Raw genomic sequence first — 26,294 nt, 5'->3', positions numbered from 1 at the left:
ACGCAGACGATTTGTTTCTTTTTGTGGCTTCTATATTTTTTAAGCTTACTAAAAGTCTAAATGTTATATAAACCTGGCTAAGTTAAATTTTGGATGACTAAATTAAAATAAACAGATGGTAAACACTAATAGACATAAACTAACAGTTCTACATGTTTTTTTCTACTTCAGGGTAATATAACAGTACTTATAACAGTAGAAAACACAAAACTGTTACATTGGCAACTGTATTAATACATTGTTTTTTAACACAGTATCACAATCTGATTATTCACGATATTTACAAATTACTAAACTTCCAGAATTTGAAAAGATATAGAAAAAATAAAATAAAACCAAACAAAGCCAGCACCAAATAAACGCAGGTATAAATTTAAACATATATACAACAGTTTCAGTTACAAGGAACATGAATATTTTACTTATAAAAACAAAGCATTCAAATCTAGACGACTATTTTCTGCTATCACTCATTAGTTTATCTCGGGCACATAACAATAGAGGAATTGCATACAGAATGTGCCAAAGAGTAATTGGGGTTAATATTAAACTGTAGTCTAGCATTGGCATGGCCTCCAACAATAAACAAATGCAAAATAACTAATAACAAAGTTGAGGAGAAACTCAAGAAACTTGGTAAAAAATTACTGTGTACATAAAATGAACCAAGACACAAATAAACAGCAAATTAAAATATCAAGAAGTTTAAAATAAAATTAGTTTTACAAGGTTTTTATCCGGCAGTGCTGAAAAACTTACGGTTTAAAGGTAAAGAATATTTTCATTGTGTATGGACGTTTTGGTAATTTTAGTTTAGTTGTGTATAAATTGGCATTTAAATTTAATTTTAAAATTTAGGAAAATAAATAAGCATTTTGGTGGTAAAGTTTAGAATGCATAGTCTTTGCGACAGAATGAAAGAAGGTATATAAAGTTTTGGCTTCTTATGTAAAACATGGTTAGATCAAATGGCATTTCTCTATACTAACCATGATGGTTGTACATGTGTGAAGAAATGAACTAAGAATACATGTGTGTTGATATGTTTACACAGACATTATGGACTAAATGGCGTGAAATAATGTTGCAGATAGTGAAATGTAGTTCAAGATACAACAGAAATTTTGAAGATGGAAACAGATTACATAAAAAGATTGAAATTTATACTGAACTTACTTTAATAAATGATGCAATATTTTATACAACCATTCAAATGCGAAACTGGGTCTTGATAATATTTACATTAAAAAAATGTTGACACGGATTTTAGAAAATTGCTGCGATGAATGTGGAAGTAGAGTTCATATATTTTAAACAAAAAGTACCGTCACAAATAGATAGGATGGTACCCTAACAAAAGCAAAAATGATATTTATCACAGCAAAACTATAAATGTGCTTTAAGGTTTAATATTACATGTTGTTAGAGTTAGTAAAACTCAGTAATTTAAATAGCTGGTTGTACATTAGTGATAACAGTTAGAAAAATTGTCTACAATACTTAAACAGTGTTGCATTAGAAAATAAGAAGCTGCCGCACACAAAAGAATATAAACAAAGTGGAACAGAATAAAATACCCCAAGCTTGCAATAGCCAAGCAGTCAAGGACCATCGACATATTGACCAAAAAGCCAAAGACTAGATACAGCATTACAAATTAAACCACCATAAGTAAAACTTATTAAAGCTTTGCCGGGATTGGAAGTCCATCATAAATCAAGACGAAGAGAACCGTTCATCTCAGGATTATCTTCTTCCTCTTCCTCCTCATATTGCATAAAAGACATCTCGGCTCCAGGGTCAGATCGTGTAACCATCGCTGACTGCCGTGAGGAGCGGAGTAAGTTACGAAACCTCATCGGCACCCCCTGGTGATGGAAAAGCGTGCCACGGTAGCGCTTTAAGCCAACAAAGATCAACAGAGCTGAAATATGGAAACAAAATTAAAGAGAATAAAAAATTTAAAAGTTAAAACAATGCTTAGATATGGATGCAATGTAAGATGCATTAAAAGATGTTTTCCCGCATTAGTACAGGATTTGAAAACTGAAATATTGATCAAGAAGTACATCTATAATTTATTCACATTTTGTTCATGTATGTGTACAATCAGAAGCACAGAAAAAAGAATCAATTTAATACGAATAATATTAAACAAAAGGAAAACATCAAGTGCGAATTAGTATAAGGGGAATAAAAACAAAAAAACTTGTTTAGGCATTAGGCCTACTCTTTAATGCAACATAATACCACTTACCAATAACAACAATGATAATAATGGAGCCAATTACAACACTGAATATTGTTCCTTGTACTTGAAGGGGTGGAATTTTTGGCGGTTCGCTGTAAGGTGGGACTGCAGTGCCTGGTAATGACATCGGTGTGTTGAGATACGCTAATTAAGGTTACGCAAAGGAATATGCTCCCTAGAGGGAATGCCTTTCTTGGCTTATGCGTGCCGTGCATAGCTTATATATGGTGATGGATAATGCTAATGGAATATATGATTAGGATGGTTTAGACCACATCACACACATACATCTTACCTTTTATAAGATGCTTTTTTAGAGCATAGTGGTAGGCCACCTATGGAAATAAATAGAAAAATATGTCAGTTTATCAACTATAACCAGCACAAATTACCACAAAAATACACTTTATATTTTTTGACTACTTTTAGACTTGAGTAATGGCCTAGTCTGGCCTAAACCTCACCAGGATTAGGCACCACGTATATAGAATAGATTATCATACACAAAAACAGAATTTTATACGAAAAATGTAAAATAAATAAATGGCGTTTTTTTTTGTTTTTTTTTTACCTCTACATTGGGGTTAGGTCCTGTGAAAGATAACTTCATACAATAGTTGTGGTCAGGTGTCACTACAAAGTCATCAGGTCCCCACACTGTTTCGCAGAAGTGGCTTGCATTGTGGTATACGCTGGTAAATGGGCGACATACTGTGTTCCTTGGGCAATGATTTCCTGGAAAATATAAGGGAACTGCTACTAGTTGCAACGTTATTGTTTCATAGTAAGAGCAGCATTTCAATGCAGTGAGTGAACGGAAATTGATAGATATAATGCATTTCAGGTAAAATTGCTGTGATGAATGTCCTAATTTAACAGTTAACCAAAAACTGACACATCTACAAAAAGAAAAATTGACTATACCACAAAAGATCTTTACATGCATATGTTATATTTATATCCTATAATAATTATTATTATATATTAATTATATACGAATATATGCATATATTTAAAGAAAAAACATATAAGCTACAACATTTAAGAAAAGATATAGTATATATATATATATATATAAATATATGCAAATATATATAAAGAACTATAATAAATTTTTTAATGTTGTATAATATATAATTTTGTTTAATGTGAATCTTTCATACAGTATAATTTACCACTTTTATCCCATTTAAATCCAGTTGACCAGTTTTCTACACAAGTTGATTCATCCTTACAGTCTTGCCACCATGCGTTGCATTGACTTGCACAAAGTGGAACTTTGTACATTCGCTCATGACGGTACGACAACTTTTGCTGCATTTATTAAGAATAAAGATGTTCATAAAATTCTGTTTTAAAAGGGTGAGATGAGGAATTAGAGTTTAACAGATATATCGGCCCAAATTACCCTATTCCAGAAATGCAATGTTCACAGACTTTGTATGTTTGATTCAGTTTGGTTCTTCCAAAATTTTAAACTTCAGTTTGCTAAAATAAATTTATTAAACTTTAATATCTATAGCCCTACTGCTGTTTCTGTGATATAACCTGTAAACATAAACAAAAAAAAACTAATGGGAATTTATTTCAGTATATTTTTATACCGGTGTAATCCATGGCCCCAAGTAAGGGGAGCATTCATAGAAGCAATTGTTGTTGGTGAAATGATTCCTGCACTTGTCTGACATAGGAGCACAGTGGCTGAAATTAAGGTTATAAAGCGGTTGTCCATCCCCGTGCACATATTGCGCTGTGTAGTTCGTGCAACAAGAATTGTTCAGCCATGCAGAGCACTGTCAAATAAATTGATCAATTACTAAATTAATGACAGTACAATTAGGGTTTATAAAAATAATAAACCATCTATTTGTATGGTTACATGGTTGATTAAATCTTAACTAACAAATCATAGACAGTTTTATAAAAGATTGACTCGACAATACATTAGGTCATTTAAAAAATGTTTAGTTTTATGAAATAAGACATAAAAGTAGAAACATAAATGATGCATTATTCAGTTACTGGATGGCTACAACAATTCTACAAGTTAATATACTTTGAACAAGTTGTCTTCTGGTCCCGGTTGAGTTTTATGGTGCTTTGAACTAAGACAGGTGTTTAAAACGTCTGTTTCTTTCTTGTCACTTCCATCAACCAACACACATGTGTACAGAAAGCATAAAAGCACAAACATTGATGATAATCGTACAGTGAACATGACTCTTGCACAAAATTAACGTATCTAAGAAGATTTTAAAACAATTTTGCTGGTTTAATTGCATATTTTAATTAACCATATAGGCAACAACAGAAAAACAACACAATCATTTAACCAGCCATACCTCCGTAGTAACTGTTACATAGCCGATTGAACATTGTTAATTTAATGCAGCTTTGGTTAACCCGCAATAACAAGAAAAAAATATATAAAAAAAATTAAAACTGTCTTACCACTTTAAATTAAGGTTGACAAAAATGTTAAAATTTTGTTGTATTTTTACAGCACAGAAATCGTATAAAATTAAGCGTGGTCAGCATAGAAATTTAAAACAACAATAACAAACTTTGGCGGGAAATTTATTTTGACTTCCTCGCGGTGGGATTTGCAGATAAGTAGTGGTGCAATTCGGTTGCGTAACATAAATGATGACCGATATAAGTATACCATTCTGTTAGTTCGTGCAAGATATCTATGGTTCCTTACTTAAGGTATAAAGCATATTAGACACTCCATAATCTTGCGCAATGACAGATATCTCTGGCGTATCCAGAACGATAATTGCGTATCGCGGAAGTCTAGAACATAACTGAGTTACGTGTTGTTTTGAATAAGAGGAATAAGCAAGATGTTTAGCTACGGTGATTAACCGGACCAGCTTCGAGACTCTTTCGATGGGCATAGTTAATTCTAACTAAAACCTACCCGTCACTCTTAAAAACGGGACACTGCGGTTTAGTTTGTTTATATTTAACTGATTTTTACCAATCTAGTATAAATAGTAATATTTATTTATATTGTAGAAACCCTGCTAATGAAACATGCTATTTGTATATTGTTGTGTTTGTACATGTAATTAAAAACTTTGAAAATGGGCGAAAGCCGTGAGAAATGGGACATTGCACATCTACTTTCCGAAAGACTAAATGTGGATAAAAACACAGCAAACAACATCATACAAATGATAGAAGTACAAGAGTGTACAATACCATTCATTTCAAGGTATAGGAAAGAGGTAACTCATGGAATGGATCCAAATACGTTGCGCATGTTTTTGGACACCCTTAAGGAACTCAGAGATGTTCAAAAAAAAGCTACAACAGCAATTAGGCAAGTTCAAAAACAAGAACCTTTGGACCATGCAGTTGTTGAATCACTAAATGCTGCTGAAACTGTAGAAGAGATCAATGTTTTACTTGCACCATACAAGGTTGATAAGAAAACTTTAGCATGCCGTGCACGCACTTTGGGTTTGGATAACGCTGCAAAAGCTATACTAAACAATCCCAGGCAACTTATCAATTTAAATGAATGGGTTAAAAAAGACTGTGAAGGTCGTGCCAATTTAAAAGAAGTTAAAACTGGAGTGAAGCATATTATCTGCGAAGCCATTGCTAGAGACAAAACTACTCTTGAGCGGATAAAAAGATACTTGAAACCAACATGTTTAACATTAGAAGCAAAAATGTCTGCCTCAAAGAAAAAGGCAATGGATGCTGAAAAAGAAAAAGGTGGTCATAGCACAAGCCAAAACACTTCGAAATTTGAATGCTACCATCATTTTCAACATAATGTTTCAGCTCTTCGGTCGTATCAAGTACTTGCTATTAACAGGGGAGAGGCATTAAAAGAGTTAACTGTTAAAATCCACATTAGTGAAAGAGCCGAAAATAATTTCATCGATTGGTGTAACTATAAATGGGCGGAAGAACATAAATATGAAGATATGAAAACCTTATTAAAAGAATGTGTTACAGAAGCATATACCCGGCTGCTTAAACCTCAAGTATTAAGAAAAACCAGGTCTGAATTAACGAAAACGGCACAGATGGATTCTGTTCATGTGTTTGGAAGAAATCTAAAAAAACTGCTGTTAACAAGCCCAGTACGAGGTAAAATCATTTTAGGAATTGATCCTGGATACAAAAATGGATGCAAATGTGCTGTAGTTTCATCAAATGGAATGGAAATTCTGGCAGTTGATGTGTTCTATCTACACCATGCAAACCCAGCAGTTTCCAAACTGCTTCAACTTCTTAACAAATTTAACATTCAACTAATTGGCATTGGAAATGGAACAGCTTGTAGAGAAACAGAAGAACTGGTATCCCGTTTTATTTATGTTTCTTGTAAAAAAGATCTCAAATACTGCATTGTCAATGAGAGTGGTGCTTCAATCTACAGTGTAACGGAAGAAGCAAAGCAGGAGATGCCAGATCTTGATCCCAATCTTCGCAGTGCTGTATCAATTGCAAGGAGACTTCAGGATCCTTTGGTAGAACTTGTAAAGATTGATGCCAAGCATCTTGGTATAGGAATGTATCAGCATGATATACCAGATATTTTAATGAAAGCCACACTCCAGTCAGTGGTTGAAGATTGTGTGACATTTGTAGGTGTAGATCTGAATGTTGCTGGTGCCTCTTTGCTAAGACATGTGGCTGGGTTGAAGAAGACACAGGTGGACAAAATACTAAAGTGGAGAGAAAAAAATGGACCTTTCATCAACAGGGATCAGTTGCTTGAGGTTCCTGGAGTAGGAAAAAAGACATTCGAACAATGTGCTGGATTTATGCGAATTGTTCAGAAAGCCAACACCCCTTCAGAATGTCAGAAAAAGTCAGTTAAAACTGAACATGTGAAAACTGAACCAACAGATAAAAGGAAACGTAAAATTACAGCAACATCAAAGAACTCTAAAAAACAAAAGTTGCATCATGAAGTTAATCCACTTGACCAAACTTGGATTCATCCAGAGTCATATAAAACAACAGAACAATTTTTGAAGAAAATAAATTTGTCATCTTCTGAGGTTGGTAAAGATTATTTCATTTCGAACATAAAACAAGCAGTTCGGAAAAAAACAATTTCTCAATTTGCTAATGAACTGGAAGTAGGGGAACCAACATTACAGTTGATAATTGATGGATTATCGGCTCCATGTGGGTATCGAGATATTCGGAATGTAACATCACATTTTTATAAGACTGGAATCAGTTGTATTACTGATTTAAGGTGTGGAACTACAATGCAGGGCAAAGTGTCAAATGTGGTTGATTTCGGGATCTTTGTTGATATAGGAGTTGGGACAGATGGGTTAGTACACTCAAGTGATATGAAAGGAAAATGGGAAGAACTGAGACATGTACTTGGGCCAAATGATCTCATCTCTGTTGCCGTTACGAATGTAAACAAGCCGAAAAAGCGCATATCATTAAGGCTTGTAAAAACTGATGTTGTTGAAACTAAGTTCATGTAATCACTGCTAAGTTTATACTGTTTTATTATCACTGTTCTTCTGTACTTGTATTTTCTGCTATCATACTGATACTAAAGAGTGTATTCTGTTGGTTCTTGGCCACTTTTTGTTTATCCATGGTTGTTTATTTGGTTCATTGCATTCAACGTCATATGTTACACTGTGTATTACTTTAGGTTTAAGTTAGGAATATTTAACAGTTATTAAATTTAAAAGAATACAATCTGTAATGATTTTTACGACACACCATGATGGGTTGGAAGTGAGAAAATGCGACATCCATACTTTAAAAATGCAACACCCTTACTTTGTTCCCACATTCCCACAACATCAATAAAATGGCTAAATAATTAATGACTAAACTCTTACATGCATGCTAATGTTTTAAACTTTTAGATCCCACCCACACCCATTACATTAAACAGAGAAATGGTGCTAACAGTAAAGAAGTTTATTCTTACAGTCGTAAGTTGTACCTCAGCAAATTATTTGAACACCAAACATACATTCCTAGAGTTTCATACAACAACAAAAAACAAAATGAAGGGAACAGGCAACAGAGACATAATATCACACGCACAGCACTATTAAGTATTAACATATCAAAAGTTTGTGTACCAACAAATTTCGCACAGAATAAGACTGACAGATTAAATACAGCTACAAAGGTGAACTTAAACAACAATTTGAACATATCACGTTGAAAAAAGATATACACTACACAAGTACCATTTTACTATAGATTCTTTAGTGTAAACTATATACAGTATAGGTGTGCATCCATTATGTGTGATTGAAATAGAATGACTCAATTAAGATAATTCTTGATCAAGTGCCCGCATTATTACACCCATAGGAGTTCTTTTAAGGCCAACAGCTTCAACCTTGTTCTGAACTTTATTACGCAAGTTGCGCATTCGAAATGAAGCATGTAGGAGAATTACTAGAAATATAAACGGAAGGTTCAATTTTTTAGCACCAACTTTTATAGAAGTATGCACCAAAACATGCTGTGAAACTATTATCTGTAATGGCTGTTAACTTAAGGGCTATCTTGGTTTATTGATAAAATATTTTTTAATAAAAAAACTAATATACAATTATGAGATACTCCAGTGAATTAGCAAGACTACTTACGAAGCATAGGTAGAGCAATGCTGAAAACAAAGGCAGCAATAGAACCAAGCATGTACATTGCAACAGTAGATACACCAACAATACCAGCAACTAATACAGCAGGATGATCCTTCTTGAACTTTTGCACAGCTCCGCTTTGGATTTGAGAAAAAAAAAATTTGGCATCTTCATTTTATTAGGTTTATTACACAGAGTGCTATGTTAATTATAACATTATGCCATGTCTGTCTGTCTGTTTGTTTTGAGGTAATGGTAAATAGATGTAGGTTCATCTGCACACAAAGAGATAGCAGTACAAGGTAATCACATATACGCCCTTTACACAAAATGTCTAGTATATGTACTTTACCGGTTGTTTGTTGCATATAAAGCTAAAGCAGCAAGTCCAACAAACAATCCTCCACCAGTAATAGTATCAATTGGGCGGAAATACCTATGAAAAATACACCTATCAATCTAAAACTGGTAAGGTTAAGGTGTATACGCATGTTTATAACGTTACATTAAATTTTACAAAGATAAGCTTTAAATATCTTACGTGACCAATCCAAAGGCAACGAATGCAACTATGAGATAGTTGGTTTGGTAATACATAAGGTTGTTCACAATACGATTGTTCCATCGCTCCTTGTCCTGATAATCTGGACGACCAAACCTGGCACTTGCAATGAGAAAATCGTCCACACTTCTTATGGGTGGTAGTTGGATATCGCTTGCCATTCTATTGTCCCAAAGTCTATATCCTAGCTCACCTTATAGCGGTACGGGTAACAGTTTTATATATTAACCGCACTAACGAATCACCAAATCAGTAACTGCCAGCACGTATATGATTCAACTGACGCTGTACTTTCTCATGCACTATTGCACTCACTCTGCCTTTTTCTCTTGGGATTGACGATACTTTTCAGATGTGACCATAGCGTGAAACATATTTGTCCTGACATACAACTAGAGTTTTAATATCTTTCAGCAAACATGGACGGAGTACACACCAAACCGTTAAGAGATAAATCAGTGTTCCAACACAAAAGTAGCCAATTCAAAACTATTTTCTAGTTTGTTAAATGTAGTTAAAATTGATGAGAAACAGCTTTATTTCCACAACACAATATTTAATATACAATCAAATGCAAGTGCTAAAATAAAAAGTAAAATTAGAAAGACAACAATACAAGCTGGGTGTTTACTAATACAACCCTTCAAAGGATTTAAGTAAAATAACTGCTTTGTAAAATTGTTTACAACTATCTGCGAAATTAAGAGTTGATTATGGCTAATAAATGCTGGAAAGAATGTTTATTGGTCTTTGACAGCTACAAAATGTTTAGCTCCGAGAACTAAAAATGGTTGCTTGGGATGAAAGCTTGCAGCAAAAGCTTGATATTAAGTCTCATGCGCTTAGATGACACTATAACTTACCTATTCATTATATGTGTTTAAATAAGACGTAAAAATTAAATGTGAGATGTGCTATTTTCACTCAGAATTAGAAATAGGCAAACAAAGTTTAACATGCGGTATTACAAAGCAACAGATAAGGCTTGTGCAGAATTTGCAGATATGGAAAGAGTTAGTAAAATGTTTTAAGTTTCATCAATATTTGATACAGCTGTCCCATTGCTCTGCCTGTTATATGCAGCAGGTGCTGGAATATAAATATAATTATTAGAAATGGTTGTTGGTTGTAGATCAGCTAGTTTAGTAAGGAGCAACGACTACACGAAAGTGTTATCTGTGCGCCAAATAATATTGCTTTATATTTTGATCTTCCAAAGTTTACAAAAAAGAATCTGATATTTTAACAAACTGTTAAGGTAAAACAGATAGGAATATACAATGTTTGGTTAGCTGCCACTTACTTTCTGGCGATTGTCTCCACTCAGATTCTGTTAATATTTGATTTGCATCATCACTTCCAAGTCGTGTAGGGAAGTTTTCACCATTGCCTTGGCTGGAAATTAAAATATTAATAAACATATTCTTAAATAACCACAATAAATGTTAATTTAACTCTAGCATGCAAATGATTGGTTCACACAAAATAACACCCAGAATAAATCCTAGTTTTCCCTGAAATATTTATTTCTTACAATTTTTATCTTAAAAGTCCTGGAGCTAAGATTTTTGAGTTTAAACTTTAATATTTAAAAAACGTCTTTATTTCGCATTCCCATGCATTTAGTACCTAACCGAAGTAGTTCCTTGTTCTGGATCAGACTGTATAAGACGAGAAGGAAATGTGATCCCATCACCAATACTGTAAATTACAATGCAATTATACTAAGCACTTTACACAGCAGCTGCTCTAATATACAACATGGCTTGGGTTAAAGTAGCATTTTCAAGCTATCTATGCAAGATTTTTGATAAAGCATCCTAGAAATGGATTGGATGGTTGGATGAAACTTAAGTTTAAAATTATTTTATTTACATTATATCAAAAATCAAGTCTGAAATCCACACGCAAAACTTTAATCAAAAAGTCAAGATAGCAATCCAAAATTAAAATATAAAGATGATTTTTGCCATGCACATTGCCATGCACAGGAAGTAAGAAAACAATTGATTAATGCTACTTGGGTTATACTAAAACAAATATATACAGTTTAAATGCTTGAGCTTTCGGTTATGACAGAATTCAAAATATAAACTATGGCTAGAAGGCTTTGTATGTTTGCATATGTTTGACATCAATCATACTAAAATATTTAATTCCCAGCTGTTAGTTTTAATAACTAAGTAACTAGGTTAATGAAGTTGTTCAAAAAGTGAAGGTATTAAGAAACAGTATGGTTAGTATGTTGGTTTAAAAAACTAGTTCTAATTTTTAATACCGCATAATGAAAGTATGCAACTAATTAATAAGTGAAACAAATTTGTTTTATTTGACTTGGTTGGTGCATTTGGTCATAGATGGTGAAGCATGAAATTAGTAAATAGCTATAATTAATTTAGAACATTTAATTAAACAATTAGAACAAAACATTTGAGCTGGTGTGAAAACTTTGGCTAGCATGCTGGAAAATGAGACATCACCCATACGGAATAGAAAACACAGTATATATTATTATTAATGTAAAATAAATTTTAGAGTACTGACCTTGTAAATATAGGTACTGGCCAGAGAAGCTTTCTTTCACCAAAAACTTGCTCGAAATTTCTACGCGGGCCAAGATTGAAACCATTTTTATCTCGGCCGTTTCGAAAGTGAGGTGCACGGAAAGATTCTAATCAAGATATTGCAGTTTTAATACTTAGTCTGAATACAGGCTGCTATAATAAAGATACGATCTGGTATATGAGATTAAAAGATAGCCTTTTTTTGTAGAAGATTTAAAGACATACAGGCTTTAAAAATTCAATAGTATATATTGACTGATGACTATCCCATTTAGAGAAGATAAAAAGTTGAGTTACTATGTAACTGTTACAATAATGTATAATATATATATATTTATAAATAATTTGCCTCACCAAATGTAGTTCGATTTTTGAGGGTAAGATAAACATGGTATCCAAACAACCCAGATAAGCTCACACCAAACATGGCAGCAGCAATAAACAGGAATAAGATGTGGAATCGAGCAGCTGTGTTTGGAAGTTCTTGCTAAAACAAAAAAATATAAATAATTTAAAGGCGTGCCATATGTGGTGTACATGTTCAAACTTATGTTTCAAATGCATTGGTTAACTGCCTTGGCCAAACTGTGGGGTATGACATGAATGTTTAGTTGTTTTAATTAGGACTTACCGTCCAAAATTTCAGAAAATATTGCAGATCTGTGAACACCACATAGAGACAATATATCAATCCATAGAAAAGGAAAAGTACAAAAAATTTGTAGTTGCTGAATCCAACACAGTTATTTACCCTGGAAAAATAATAAAAAATCCTTCAGCAAAATGTAGTAAGTCAAGATTTTAAGCCGTTTTGAAGTTTGTGTGACACAAAGAGAGATGTTATGTATACTCATTTGGCGGGCTTGGCCTTATTATTGAAATGCATCCACACTATGAATTATTCATAAGTAAAATCCATACTTTTAAACAGATGGCAGTCCCTGCACAATTGTCTTTTATTCAGGTTTGTTGATCAGGGACCAGCAGATAGGTTCAATACAAACGTACGATGAACAGACCCATACTCACCAAGGACAATAGTGATCCATTTTAAGAACATTCTGACCCACCATGGAACAGTAATGGCATCGATCAGGTTTGATTAAATACGTCACCGAACAATAGCGAAGACCTGTCAAATGTACAAGTCACATCTAGATCACTTTTTAATGATCAATAACCAACTAAGTTAATTCCTGAACAACAAAAGCAAATGAATTCCAAATCATTAGTAAGGGGGAAGCCAATTTATACCAATCCATTACTATCATATTTTAAAAATTGTTTTTGTGCAGAAGTATGTTTTATTGAGGATTCAACGTTCAATCACTTATTTAACTAGTCTACTACTGCTTGGTAAGAGGAACCAGAAAGTAAATAAAATAAAGCTAAATAAACTTATGTTCTGATGAAGCCAACTAAAGAACTTTGTCCATGTGAAGAGTGTAAGTCTCACCTCCTCTCTCCGTCCTCGTATCTAGTGGAAGATCTTTTCCAAATTCTTTCAATGAAGTTTGTCTTTCATCTTCATTGGTGGAGGCAAGGAATTGCTCTTTTATGTCAGATGGCATTTTGAACTAAAAATGTTTAGAAAAATTAAATCTAAACAGTATTTAACAACGAATTTCTGTACATTACCTTTATAGATAATGAACCAAAAATTAAGTTTTAAACTAAAATTCTATATGGGTCAGGATATATCTGGAAAATTTTCAAATATAACTACTAACTGGTAAAGTAGTTCAGATCTTTATCCATACATCTGTGGTAGATGTGTGAACAGAAACTAATACTATAAACTGTACCTATACAACACAGTTTATTGTTGAGTCAATTTTGAGCACAAAATCTTTACAAATTTGTTTAAAACTAAAATCATTATGTCTATCCACCAAGTTCATTTATAATTAATGATATTAAAGTAGTGTAGCACTGGGGAAACTACGTACTATATGATGTAATGCCTAAAAGATTTTTCATGCTGAATCTAAATCACATACACCTAGAGATGTATTAATTGATCAAAACATAACATATTTCACAAGGACACCATGTTTATAACTTATGTTACAGACTCTCATTGCTAACTAGAGAGAGAAATATTAATGTAAACAAAGTAACAAACTATGACCAGTGCATACAATAACAGATAATGATCGTACTGCGATGATAAAACACCAGTACCATATTTTACCACAGCTACAAATACATTATTAGAGCAATTTCAAATAATTGTAGTGTATTTATAAGTTATGGCACAGGTGGAAACTTTTTTTATAAACAGGGACGATGATTCAAGACAACCATTATTTCATGGACTACATCTCAATGAAATATTTCCTCACCTACTTTCTTACTTCAATAATTTTGGAATTTGTAACTTGAATATTTTATGAAACACTAGGCTATTTAGTATTTACCTCTGACGAACTCATATTTTTTCTGTGACAAATGCTGCCGATATATACTCAACAAAATATTGAATTTGTTATCACCCACTTTCTTATTTTAATAATTTTCGAATTTGTAAATTGAATATTTTATAAAAAACTAGGCTATTTCCCTTTGACGAAGTAATATTCTTTAATTTCTTTCATACCATACTGAATGCTCGATCAATTTATTTACGCACCTGATCAGTTGGTGTCATCAATGGGGAAAATATGGTTTGCCAATATGACCAGATAAACATGATGAATGCCATGTGATAAAAGATGATGTATACAACTGCAAATTTTAATAACAGAATAAAAAATTATTAAAATTGTAACAATGTTTGAGTAAATGATGAAGTTTAGGGTATGAATGGTTATTAGGTTTTTTTAGCTGAATATAGAACCTTTGGAATAGCAAATGTCAGTTAATATTAAGAAAGACATAACAATAGCAAAACACATGAATGTAACCTGTTTTATTCTTAATAGCGGAAAAACCACCTACATTATAACACAAGAGTTTTGTTTTATACACCTCGTGCCTGCTTACAAGTTACCACTCACAAACTTTGTGAGATTTTTTACACATGGCTGACAATCTAGACAAACCAATGGTGAACTGGGTTGGTGCAATTACCGTAAAATATTTTGCCCACGAACATATACACTTATAATGATAGCAGCAACAAGCCGGTGAAGTACGGGGTATAGGAAGGTGTGCTGACTATCTGTGCCACGGCACCAGACAAAATTAGGACTAAGTACATATTGAAATAAATACCTGATTCTCCCATGGATGATACTGTCACTGTAAAAAATACAACTTATTTAAAATTATGTTTGAATTGGAAATGGTAATTATAGTTTTTATAAATGTGCTAGTGTAAAAACGAATTGACTATAAAACATTATTATAGCCCAAACTAGCGAACTTACTTATACAGAGCTCCACAACATAGGCATAGTAGGACCAGAAGATTATTAGAGCAATGAATACTACAGGTATCCACCTTACAAGCAGCGAACAAAAATTGCTCGCTGTCATCGCCATTTTAATTAATATTCTGAATGAAACAATATAAAAGTATTATAAAACATATTTCTGAGCTTTGGTTAAGTTTTCTTACTAAAGTAACTTGTCTACATGTATTACAACGCCCCTTATAAATCCCGTGATCGACCGTAATGTATTTTGCTGAAGTAGATACAAAAACTGAGTAGCTGTCAATCAAACAGCAGTGTTTCCAAGGAAAACAGTGCACGTTTCACAAGTGTAGGGGAGCGAAACGTATTTCTTTGAACTTAGCGGGAAGTGAGTGTTAAAGGTCGTATAAAAACAGATTTTCTGGGAAAGTTTTCTTTATTCTTTATTTCTAATAGGAGTTACTAAATAATTATTAACAGACCTGCAAAAACTCACGCAAACTGCCATATTTGGTAACTGCGAAGACGCACAAGCCGTAGCGTTAATTACGCTTAATAGGTGCGTCGTAATTATTCGGCAACTATCGAGTTGTTGCGTCCGCGAAAATGTTCTTCGTGACGTATGCTTTGACGCAGGAGCAGATTGTTCTTACTACAAAAACTTAGAAAGAGAAACGAGTCAGATTCGATTTGGCAGTTACATTGTGGCGCAAGTAATACACAAAAATGAGCACAATGTAACGGAAGTAATAACAGAGAGTAACTTTTTACAGACTTCCATTGGTCAAAAACTGACATGACCACGCGCAATTATTTAACGTTATATTTAACTAAAGTAATCGCGAAGCACCAGAGGATCGGCGTGTCAAAATCAGTTGCAATGTTTCAGTTTAACGCCGATTGCTTTAAAAGTTAGCCAAGATCAGTTGCAGTTACGTCACAGGGGTATGTGGCAAATTCTTCCACAATAACAAGGAATACTAACGCAGGAAAATACTAAAATACTTTCAACAGAAGAGGGTAAAAACGGCTTGGGATTTTCGTACAGAAATAGGTGTTGGCACGATAGAAGGTTTATAAAAGTTGGCGAGTAGTTTGAAACGAACACGATCTTAAGACTTGGGCATAAAACGGTGTTATAATGTCAATATTTCTTCATATGTTTAATACTTAACCTGTAAACTCGCACTGAACTTTAAAGCTACCAGTTAGTAATACTACATTGGGTAAGAAATACGTTTGGCAACATGGTAACTGCCGGCAGTTGTCAAGCGCTCCAATAAAGGCTGTGGTAAACCAGGTTTCAGGAGACGGATGATATCGCGTTGTTTGGCGACCCCATCTGGGTAAGCACTTTGTCCAGCCACTGGAGGGGGCCATTGAGGTGAATTTCGATCCAGCACGGTGTGGATGTAACGTCCTGTCTGTGGTATTCCGCACCCCAACCCTATGGTAGTGTTTAATAACTTTTTAAGTATATAGTAGTAAAGAATAATAAATCGATCAAAAAGTAAAAAAAAAATGGGGTTTGGGGAAAAAAATTACGTACAGACACCATTTTATGTAGCGACGACTAAAAGCTGGCCAAAATGATCGACCCCGCGTATATGGTATATATATATGGGAACTGTTAGCAACGAACGATTTTCTTTATTTAAAAACTGAACCAAAACCAGGAAAGTCCATTAGGAAAACTGTTGTATAAACTTTTCCGCAAAGACGGCTAAAATGGTCGACCTCGCGTATATTTTTGGAAACTTTAAGCAACGAACCTTGACGAAGCTCATTCGGATCGTGCACATCTTGGTGAGTTCGAACACAGCCTCGTATCCGTGGTTCACCGACTGGGAGAGCAGGGCGGCGAATTCCTGAAGCGCAAAACGGTGGTTAGATACAACCGCTCTTGGCGATAGACCGTAGGCACTTTACAAGGGTTCGGAAAATTAGAATCAGGTAACGGTAGGGCAGGTGTGTAAGCTAACAACTTATAAAAAAGTAATGTTTGGATATCTTATACTTATACAATTTACAAGGGCTTAGCTTTATGAAACACTGTTATAAACTGGCATCGAACTAATTGCCAAAAACCAATATACATTTTTGTTCTTGCCAACGTGAGAACAATTATATAAAAAAAATCGCATTTAAAAATCGTGTAAATACGCTTAATGAATACCTGATTGTTAAATATCTTGAGCGAGCATGATGGTGGTATCTTGCATACAGTGGTTGGGTGGAAACCGTGGTGGTAGTTGCAGTTACGTGATTGGACGAAAATTGACGAATCAGACAAGCATTCTGCATATACCTCACCTCCCACGTAATACAGATGAACGCCTGTATTAACGATTATATTTTTAGTTTTGTAAAATTCACATAAAAATGCGTAAAAAAGAAAAAAAAAACAGATATTATTTTACGTTCATTTTAATATGCTTTTAGTAGTATTAATGATCGAATTTAAAAAACAAAAATTTAAAACCTTATTTACCTTTACTGATGTGGCGTCTCGTATTTTCGATGGTCGAGTTCCGGTTTACATTCGATAACTGACCCAAGCAGAATCTGTTTGAAGTACTAGATGGGTTGGTGAAACCATCCACTATTATAGAAGTAGATGTGGCAGGGAATGCTTCACCCACTCTATTGTTTAACTCGTAGTAAACGATGGTGCACCAATGATTTGGTTCACTGTATGCGACTGGTACTTCTAAAAATAAGAATTCAGTTATAAATAAGCACAGGTTCGGTTTGCAATGCATTATTTAAACTTAGTAAAGGATCTGGCTTCGCTGGTGATTTTTACCTGTTAATGGCTAAATTAATGCATTTGTTGCAGAAGTCTATATCTTTGTGAAAGTTTAAGAAGTTCTTTTGGTAGCCGAAATGTTTATAAAATAGGACTACCTTCATCACCATTATTCACACTTACCTATGCCTCTGTTGTTTGGTGATATCATTGTTCTGTTGGTCTCCATTGCCTCAGATCCGGGCACTACCTTATCCCCCTCCGGTGGCATGTAGGCCGGGGGTGGGGTGTCTGCAGGTATACTGTATGGAGAGTTGGGACCACTAACTGAACCGTCAGGTGACTGTGGGGGTTGGAACGAGTTCGGAGAGTAAACGTCAGTAGATTGAGAACCACCGTAGGGTGAACTTGGTCCCTGGTTTGGTATTGTTGGATGGTTTAATTGCGGTACAGGTCTGAAAGGTGTATATGGGTTTAGTTAGGATTGTTGGTATACATTCATTGTCGGGTTTTAACGTGTTGAATCCGATCTGAATTAAACGTTAAAATTTCGAGACACCAAATATTATTTATAAAATGATGTGTATATATTTATGTGTATAGGTCTGATATTTTAATTCCCCTTGTGCTAAATAAAAGTTGCATTTTAGGACACAGCCAGTTATAAATTCGCCCACCGCTGGTATTGGCAACTAGCTTTAAAAAATTCTGACATCACCTGTTGTATGAATTATTCTGCGGGTAGTTGGCATTGGGTGGCATATGGTTGTGGTTATGGTTGTGTCCACCTCCGTTGCCGTGTATCATGCTGTGTGATGGAACAAACTCACTATGGCGTGGAACCAACACTGGAGGAAGGACTGTAACAACAAGGGGTGGTTAAGGGAAACGCAAATATTAAGCTTAAACGTAAAAGCCGATTTCGGTGGTTACTTTTTTAAGAATTAAAGAGTAATCTGCTGTTGTACTTGATTGCTGTTCTAGCAAAAAAAAACGCTACCAAATTTAAGTATTTTACCAGAATGAAATACTAAGGATTATGAAATGTGTATAGTTATTTATAAAACATTTACAGCTTGCTTGCATTTGCTGGGAAATATCAACGCCGTCACATTACAATTTAAATGACGCGGCAATATAGGTATGTCGTATGTGGCAACGTTTCGTTTTCCCAGCGACATAAATTCAATTTTAAATTTTACATATTGACACGCGGAGCTAAAATAAGAGACGAAATTAGAGCTAAAAAAGTTTGCGAACTGGTGCGCCACTGTGGCGCCAGCCACACATACGGTGAGCAGGATCTTATTTGTACAGCAATGGCTCAATGTCTCGCTTGTATATTTACGTTGAGAATCAAGGTTGTTTTGAACCCACAATTTCAAAAGCGAGCCTGCAACTACGTCAGCACATGCACGATAACAAAACAAGTCAGCTGCAGCAGAAGAGACCACGAGTGCCTGCTTTGGCATATAACCCAATGTCCGGCGTCGGTAGAAGCGACAGCCAGCACTTCTGCAAATAACGGGGTACTCGTCGAACGAGTTTTGGGGGCGCTTTTGGCAAATCAAAAGCTCGTGGGCGAAATTAAAGCTGCGTAATCCGCAGCGTGCTTTGATCTGGAAAAGCACTCGAAAACACGGTGACGACGCGAGTTTAAAATCTAGTGAACAGACGATGATGTTACAACAAAACGATAAGCTTTTGAGATCAATTGCTGTTGCAGTTAGACTGATCTGCCCGCGGCTTCGCCCACGAGCCATGGAAGCATGCTTGGGCTTTTAATTTTGACAGAAAGTTCAGTAGGAATTTTAAGCCTGATAAACTAGCGCGGCGATCAGCGGTGGTCTCAGCCACCACAGACCGTCAATCTGTGCTGCACGTCGGCGTTAAGCATTGCGCAATAACACCATGCAATGCACCCAGACAGCTGCTTCAAACCACACTCAACTGCAGTGTTGCAACTCAAAAACCGAACATTTCTAGATTAATTAAATAGCAATATAAAAATTATAATGCGTTTAAGATTCGTTATTCCCAGAAAGCATCGTCGTGCATACCGAAGCACACCTGGCAATAAAAGGTAATTAAATCAGACATTAAGTGGCGATTGCAAGCATTTGTCGAACCCGGCGTTTAAAATTAATGATAATGTGGTCAAAACAATTCTGATTGTGGCCGTGCCAACGTCGGTAAGACGTCGCCTCGGGTACGATCGCGGAAACGACAAAACAGAACACTCAAGTTAGACCGTAATGGCGACATCTGTTTTTTATTAATTTGGCAACACTTGGGCAATTACGCAACTCCGTACTTGAGGCAGAGCATTAGGCTTGGCCTAATCTCGAAAACCAACATCGGCTGATTAAGCTAAGTTTTCGCACTTTCTCGATACGTGGGTGCGAAATCTTATCAAGAGGCTGAGTGATTCATTTCGCACCGATGCTCATCGAACAAAGAGCACGGCGCTGTAATTAAAGCTCGTGGTCGACGATGCGTGGCACAGCTGCCAAGGGTGTCACGTGACCCTCACAGAGCACCTGGCTGTTCACGGGGAAACAGGAAAATATGGTCTTTATATAGCGGTGGTGGGAAGCGGCTGGCATAAATAAGCCAATATCGTCGATACGAGCATCCGGGGAATTTTGGTAAATTCGTGGAAATGCAATTCACGATTAATTTGAACTTTGTGCTGCGGGCAGCGTTGGTTGGAATAAACCGGATAAAACCGCCTCCCACTTGTTCGACACGGGTACTTTCCGTGTTTTGTATGAATTCCACTCCCCCTATCGATGATATCATCAATATTTAATTAAGCGGTTCGAATAAGGGGAGACTTCCTATACACTCACTATGATTTCTAGGGCACACCTGCTGGTAGTGTTTAAAACGTGCCGGGATTGCTGTTATTCCTGGCTCTGGGTCGTTGCGCGAGTTATGACTAATACCTCGTTAAGTGCCGCCACAATTCCTACGAAAGGTCGGAGTCAAACCCGAATGCATATTGGCCGCGACGGATCCACCCCGGGCGGTTATTTCAGCGATAAAAGCGACTTCGGGAACAGTGGTTCCAAGCCAATGTTACGCACAGAGAGGCGAGGGTTATCTTTGAACACGAAATCTCGTCCATCATTTTCGTTTTAATCAAATCAGATTTCTTGCGGTGGGCGAAGAAAGAGAAGGCTTGAAGTTTGGCGTTTTTTGAACGAAGGCGAATTTCTGTGAACCGCGAATTATCGTGATGCTACTTTTAAAATGTTTCGACGTTTTGTACTTGCGTAATTACAGGAAACCGATAAATATTGTTGAATAATTTTATAGGTGTTTTCGAAATGTCGTAACACAATACCCGAACGTTGCATAATAATTGTGTGCCGAATTAACACCTCACCGTTGTGGGGAGGTCTTTAATTTCAAGTCGTGTAATCTGGTAATAGGGGACTTGGTAGACAGAGTGGCGGGTTCTGGTAGCAGGCATGCAAATGTGAGACAATTAGACTTCGCATCACTATCCCAACTATGCAGTGCTGCTCAACCCGTTTCTAGAGAAATCATTATACGTTGTGCTACAGCGCGGTAAAAAATACGCGGCATCACTACTTTAGTTTATTTTTGCAACGTGCGCTAAAGCGGAATGGGTTTTGGGGCACGGGCGGCCATTAATGCCGGCCACATTACGATCTCATCTCAACTTTAAACGCTGGCGCCACTGGTCGCGCGAAATAATAGAGCCGTCTTCACGCAACAAAGGCGTGACTGTGACGTCATAATGACAGGTTCGAATGAACAAACGAGGTGCCGTTTTGCACAAAAGCCCAATCGAAAGAGAGAGGCCAGTATTTCAATTACCAGTGCAAATAATCGGCGAGTCGGTGGGCTAATTACTAATCTAATTTAATGCAATTTGCCCCACAAGCATTCGGTAGCAACTGTTTACAGTAAACAGCGAATTATCGGCAGCAAGCGCAAAGCCAAGTCCCACCGAACAAAGCGAGCAGGAGATTTTAATACAGCTGCGATCGAAGATAACGCCTACCGGTGTTGGAACCAAAATAACCGAGGCACGACACCGTGACCGGATTCGGTTTAAGAGGAGGGTCAAGTTACTAGGGTGGGAGCTTAACTAATGCGACGCCGTGGACCTGAAACCCTGCGTGGGAACGAACGAAAGGAAAATTTTAAACCACGTGTATATTCCACTGGAAAGCAATGTTAACCGCAGATACGTTGAATTAGTGAGAGAATACATTTGTAGTTCGATCGGTACGGTTTCGATACCGAGCATTGACGGGACAGCGCGGCGTAACTTTGAAACATGAGACCGGGTCGATTGCGGCGACTATGGCAACTTACACACGATGCTGAAGAGAAACATTGTCGCGGCGACAGAGCTTTGCGCTGGTGGGCCGAGAGATGGCTGCTCCAAGGACAAGCGATGCAGAGGTAAACAAGTACATAGAGCTATTAATACAAGCGCCTGGAAGCGCGCTATGGAATTCACGGCGAGCGTAAAAAGGCAGAGCGAAAGATCGGTGAAAGGAAACCAGTCGCAAACAGCATGGAAAATTCCTGCGCAACTGTCGCATTGACACCCCCTGTTGTTTATTTGATTTGCAGGGAATTCGCTATTAGCTTCGGCCCCTATATAATTGACAAAGCGAAAGTGCCTTCTCACAGCGCATATTAAAGCGACCGTCGGTCTAATTATTTACGGATTTAAAAGGTGGGTCCATGCTCAAGTACACATGGAGATTATAATGTGGCTCACTTGCACATCGTAATTAACTTTTATCTGTTCAGCAAGAAAAAAACCGTTGATATGTTTAAACCACAGGAATTACAGATTAATACGAATTTCGCAATCTTTTGAAAACTAATTTAATTTTAATGAAATTTAGAGGTAGGTAAGAATTTAACAAATAATGCATCATTCATGTGAATGGATTTGCAAAAACCGTGACTGGAAAAATAAACAATAATCTGGGTGGGCTGTGATACTTTGTCATTATTAAAAACATGAAAGGACCCAGCCTTACAGATGTACCAGTTTCAGCCCTGCCTGTGTAATTAATGATACACAGAGTTCAGCTTCTATCCATTACTGTTCCGTTTCACACGGAATAGGTTGGTGGCTGTAAACACTCGGGCAAATTGAAAATGTGCTAAGTGCAATTTTGAGAGTATTATTCTGAAACTGAATACAAGGCAATTTCCCAAGGGAGCCAAGTCACACATATAACACTAGCAGTACCAGTCTGAATCTGTTACGAGATAACAGCAATGGGCTTATCTGGTACAGGAGTTATTGCTATAGCAATCGTGACGTTACTCAACTTTCAAGCGTTTATGAAAGTTAAACAAGTCACTTGAACTTGAGGGATTGAGCTCTGAAGAGCTTGCTTGTTTAAGGAGAAATACGAACGTCACATGTTTACTTTACAACTTGTGGTGTCTGAGGTAACAGCGCAGCTGCAATTTCTCAGATTAGCTACTTAAACTTTTATGACTGTCCCGTTACATACTTATTGAACAAATGCTTTTACACAATAAGCATGTTATTGTTTAGTCTTGTTAACTCATTTTAACTTGACATTTTTAATAATAACGATCAGTAATTGCCAGCAATAATACAGTGTTTAGCCAACTCAAATGTGACAGTTGCCCGTGGGTCTATATTTAGAAATATAGATTCAACTAATTTAAAACTGACACTAAACCTCACAGTGAATGTTTAAAAAGCTAGTTTACAAGGTTTAAAAATGACTATTTTCAGTTCCACTTTATAACAAACCTGGGCTTTCCACACGTTTATAATGGTAAGGATTGATGCAGACATCTTTCTGCTTTGCATCAAATGGGTAGGAGCAGATTTCCAAAGGTTTTAACTCATGATGACTTTGTAAATCCGGCCATCTCCACACTCGACAGTAGATTACATGCGGCAAACCTTTTCTATGGGAGACCTGTACAAAAATATGGTTGATAAATCAAAATGGAGTAAGCATTTTTTGACACTTGGATGGAGGATAAATATTGTTAAAATTTAATGAAGAATACATGAACCTGTCCAGTTGTCAAAGTAGGTTTTCAAGATAGTTGACAGGTGCATTTTAAATATATTAATATATATATATATTCATTTTTCATTTTATATACTTAATATTGTAAACAAAAGAAATCACTCATATTTTCTACAATATTATTTACATATTTTCAAGTAATAGAATTGTAAGAGAAAACATATTTATTATTCACCCTATTCATAAACCCTTTAAATGTTGTTCAGCTCGAATCAGCTGACGATAATAAATTGCTAGAAGAGCTGTTATAAAGTTATAAAATGCCTAGCAGCAACAGTATACATAAAATACCTTCAATATTGTGGCTTTGTAAGCTTTACCATAAAAGAAATTTCTGAATACAGGCGTACTGTAAACTGTATACTCATTTTAACATATCAATTTTTTATGTAAGTATAAGCCAATTTATGGTAAACCACACGACAACCAACCTGTAGTCTGCCATCTAACGATCGAGGGATGGTGACACATTTACTTGGTTGTCCAGGACAACTAAGTGCTCGCTCTAGCTCCTCCATGGATCCTTTTTTCTTCTTTAGCTTCTTCACAAGTGAGTCAACGGCTTTCTCAGCCCATTTTTCTTCCTCGTCACCTGTGATAAGTGGCGGCTATTTTATAAAAATTTAGGAGTTGCGAAAATAAACATGTTAGCTAGAAACAGGTTTGTATTTTTAAAGATTGTTTGGGTAATAAAAAAATGTTCTTGTTGGGATCAAGGGGTTTCTACAACTTCTGAAAATCCTCAGGTAGGCTTGAATACCCTGCACTTATAAACCAACACAGTTGCCCGTGATGGTGTGAACATGTCAAAAGGTTGGGTAATAAGTAATAAATGTTTATTCAGCCAAGTACAGTCTACATACATTTCCATTTTCAAGTATATATAACTTGCGTTAAGTGTAAGTTTATGCAAATGGAAGAAATCATGAAAAACAAATGTGAACTTTTATGCAGTATTGTTTTGCCTAATTTTTTAACATGCTTAAATATATCCACAAAAATAAATGTAATTTTACTGATCTATATCAACATGAAAATTTTACTGATCTATATCAACAAGAAATACGAATTCCTTGATGTTGAACATAGTCTTGTTAAAAATTCTTGTTTTTAAATTTTGATTTAATATTGGTTTCTTTTATTTTCCCAGTAATATGTTTGTACCTCAATATAATACAACACTACAAAAGGTAAAAGCCAAACACTACAACAGAATTATTTTAATTTGTAACATTTTTGCAATTCCAATTATAATAAAACAGTAAAAACACCAAGTAAAATTGTATAAATCATGGTTACCTTGTTTCCAGCCAAGCAGTCTTTTTACAGCTGGACTTGTAAAACCAAATAAACTTGTCATCGCCATAATATCCCACCATACAAAAAACAACTTCTCCACACAACAACCTGAACAACCTATTACAAATACCAAGAAACAAAAATACGTTTAATTTAATACACACTAGGCTTTATTAAGTTGTTCACAATGAACAGTAGTCTCTTTCATAACGTTGCCTCGCGAGCGGCTGTAAAACTACTGTCAATATTTATTCACTCAATGGCGTTGGAACATAACACACACAGAATTCTCAGTTACAGTGGGAAACTAACACCAATGAATAGAAACATGATTTTAATGATCTTAACTGCTAATATAAACTTCGTGTGTGACGGTAAACGGGTCGTTATTTGCTATTACGCAACTGTGACTATATTGTTTCCCTATATATAAAACTTTTTTATAAGAATGAAAATAAAACCACCTTGCCTGGAATGTGTTTGCAATTAATCTAATTTGCCACAAACGAAATTTACGCAATAACTACGTGAATAAGTTATAAAATTATAGATACAAAATAAGTACAATTTGGACATATTCCCAATAGAAACTTATTTATGCATTCAAATAGGCTATATCTACACTACACCAGAATGTGTCCGGAAAATACGTCTATATACCACTCAGTCTAACTAACTAGTACTCACAAAACCAACCATGCGTTTTGTATTTGTTCTGCACTTGCTTGTATCTCTGCCCCACTTCTTTTAATTTTCCAGCGCAAATGAGCAACTAATAGAGACTTAGCGCCCCTGTGAAATAAATTTACTGAAACTTTT

At 35.6% G+C, this 26,294-nt stretch overlaps 5 protein-coding genes across 6 annotated transcripts; 1 reads left to right on the top strand and 4 right to left on the bottom strand.

Annotated features, from left to right (window-relative positions):
• Window positions 1-213: 213 nt before the first annotated feature.
• On the bottom strand, window positions 214-4,771 carry LOC149740213 (folate receptor gamma-like). Its single transcript, XM_089872055.1, has 8 exons — window positions 4,703-4,771; window positions 4,308-4,493; window positions 3,856-4,044; window positions 3,427-3,565; window positions 2,823-2,986; window positions 2,547-2,586; window positions 2,258-2,365; window positions 214-1,924 (listed from the first exon to the last, which is right to left on the bottom strand). The coding sequence occupies exons 2-8, from the start codon at window positions 4,467-4,469 to the stop codon at window positions 1,710-1,712; spliced, it is 1,017 nt and encodes a 338-aa protein (XP_089728181.1). The 5' UTR covers window positions 4,470-4,493; window positions 4,703-4,771; the 3' UTR covers window positions 214-1,709.
• Window positions 4,772-4,882: 111 nt separating this feature from the next.
• Window positions 4,883-7,904, top strand: LOC149740212 (S1 RNA-binding domain-containing protein 1-like). Its single transcript, XM_089872044.1, has one exon. It carries the CDS (start codon window positions 5,341-5,343, stop codon window positions 7,726-7,728), a length of 2,388 nt encoding a protein of 795 aa, XP_089728170.1. The 5' UTR covers window positions 4,883-5,340; the 3' UTR covers window positions 7,729-7,904.
• On the bottom strand, window positions 7,832-9,905 carry LOC149740211 (PRA1 family protein 2-like). Its single transcript, XM_089872061.1, has 4 exons — window positions 9,404-9,905; window positions 9,215-9,298; window positions 8,866-8,999; window positions 7,832-8,671 (listed from the first exon to the last, which is right to left on the bottom strand). Exons 1-4 carry the CDS (start codon window positions 9,583-9,585, stop codon window positions 8,541-8,543), a joined length of 531 nt encoding a protein of 176 aa, XP_089728187.1. The 5' UTR covers window positions 9,586-9,905; the 3' UTR covers window positions 7,832-8,540.
• Window positions 9,906-9,944: 39 nt separating this feature from the next.
• On the bottom strand, window positions 9,945-15,616 carry LOC149740210 (palmitoyltransferase ZDHHC20-B-like). 2 transcript variants are annotated; one of them, XM_089872053.1, is made up of 11 exons: window positions 15,360-15,606; window positions 15,205-15,231; window positions 14,621-14,715; window positions 13,445-13,565; window positions 13,018-13,120; window positions 12,620-12,740; window positions 12,343-12,475; window positions 11,969-12,095; window positions 11,054-11,125; window positions 10,728-10,819; window positions 9,945-10,513 (listed from the first exon to the last, which is right to left on the bottom strand). In XM_089872053.1, exons 1-11 carry the CDS (start codon window positions 15,472-15,474, stop codon window positions 10,452-10,454), a joined length of 1,068 nt encoding a protein of 355 aa, XP_089728179.1. In that variant the 5' UTR covers window positions 15,475-15,606; the 3' UTR covers window positions 9,945-10,451. The 2 variants fall into 2 exon arrangements, with proteins under 2 accessions (XP_089728179.1, XP_089728180.1); XM_089872054.1 differs by lacking the exon at window positions 11,054-11,125 and having other exon boundaries at window positions 15,360-15,616.
• Window positions 15,617-16,031: 415 nt separating this feature from the next.
• On the bottom strand, window positions 16,032-25,623 carry LOC149740209 (SMAD family member 5-like). The gene is made up of 9 exons (XM_089872047.1): window positions 25,476-25,623; window positions 24,608-24,768; window positions 23,888-24,059; window positions 18,815-18,956; window positions 18,280-18,551; window positions 17,839-18,057; window positions 17,524-17,684; window positions 17,120-17,215; window positions 16,032-16,794 (listed from the first exon to the last, which is right to left on the bottom strand). The coding sequence occupies exons 1-9, from the start codon at window positions 25,540-25,542 to the stop codon at window positions 16,651-16,653; spliced, it is 1,434 nt and encodes a 477-aa protein (XP_089728173.1). The 5' UTR covers window positions 25,543-25,623; the 3' UTR covers window positions 16,032-16,650.
• Window positions 25,624-26,294: the final 671 nt, after the last annotated feature.

Source organism: Ciona robusta, chromosome 2 (assembly GCF_009617815.1).
Source record: "Ciona robusta chromosome 2, ASM961781v2".
In the NCBI taxonomy this organism is placed as follows: Eukaryota; Metazoa; Chordata; class Ascidiacea; order Phlebobranchia; family Cionidae; genus Ciona; species Ciona robusta.
This window is presented reverse-complemented; position numbering and strand designations above follow the sequence as displayed.

Bases quoted from the DNA above. Each gene is read 5' to 3' on its own strand.
- LOC149740212 (XM_089872044.1), top strand. From the start codon at position 5,341: ATGGGCGAAAGCCGTGAGAAATGGGACATTGCACATCTACTTTCCGAA.
- LOC149740210 (XM_089872053.1), bottom strand. From the start codon at position 15,474: ATGGCGATGACAGCGAGCAATTTTTGTTCGCTGCTTGTAAGGTGGATA. The intron at 13,566-14,620 runs GTGCGTAAATAA...AAACATTTTTAG, and splicing joins TGATGACACCAACTGATCAG to TTCAAAATGCCATCTGACAT. The intron at 11,126-11,968 runs GTCAGTACTCTA...TGTAATTTACAG, and splicing joins CCAGTACCTATATTTACAAG to TATTGGTGATGGGATCACAT.
- LOC149740213 (XM_089872055.1), bottom strand. From the start codon at position 4,469: ATGTTCACTGTACGATTATCATCAATGTTTGTGCTTTTATGCTTTCTG. The intron at 2,366-2,546 runs GTAAGATGTATG...TGTCATTACCAG, and splicing joins AAAAAAGCATCTTATAAAAG to GCACTGCAGTCCCACCTTAC. The intron at 1,925-2,257 runs GTAAGTGGTATT...TCCATATTTCAG, and splicing joins TATTATCATTGTTGTTATTG to CTCTGTTGATCTTTGTTGGC.
- LOC149740211 (XM_089872061.1), bottom strand. From the start codon at position 9,585: ATGGCAAGCGATATCCAACTACCACCCATAAGAAGTGTGGACGATTTT. The intron at 9,000-9,214 runs GTAAAGTACATA...TCAAATCCAAAG, and splicing joins TTATATGCAACAAACAACCG to CGGAGCTGTGCAAAAGTTCA. The intron at 8,672-8,865 runs GTAAGTAGTCTT...TTATATTTCTAG, and splicing joins CATTGCTCTACCTATGCTTC to TAATTCTCCTACATGCTTCA.
- LOC149740209 (XM_089872047.1), bottom strand. From the start codon at position 25,542: ATGGCGATGACAAGTTTATTTGGTTTTACAAGTCCAGCTGTAAAAAGA. The intron at 24,060-24,607 runs GTTGGTTGTCGT...ATTTTTGTACAG, and splicing joins CGTTAGATGGCAGACTACAG to GTCTCCCATAGAAAAGGTTT. The intron at 18,058-18,279 runs GTAAGTGTGAAT...TCTTATTTTTAG, and splicing joins ACCAAACAACAGAGGCATAG to AAGTACCAGTCGCATACAGT.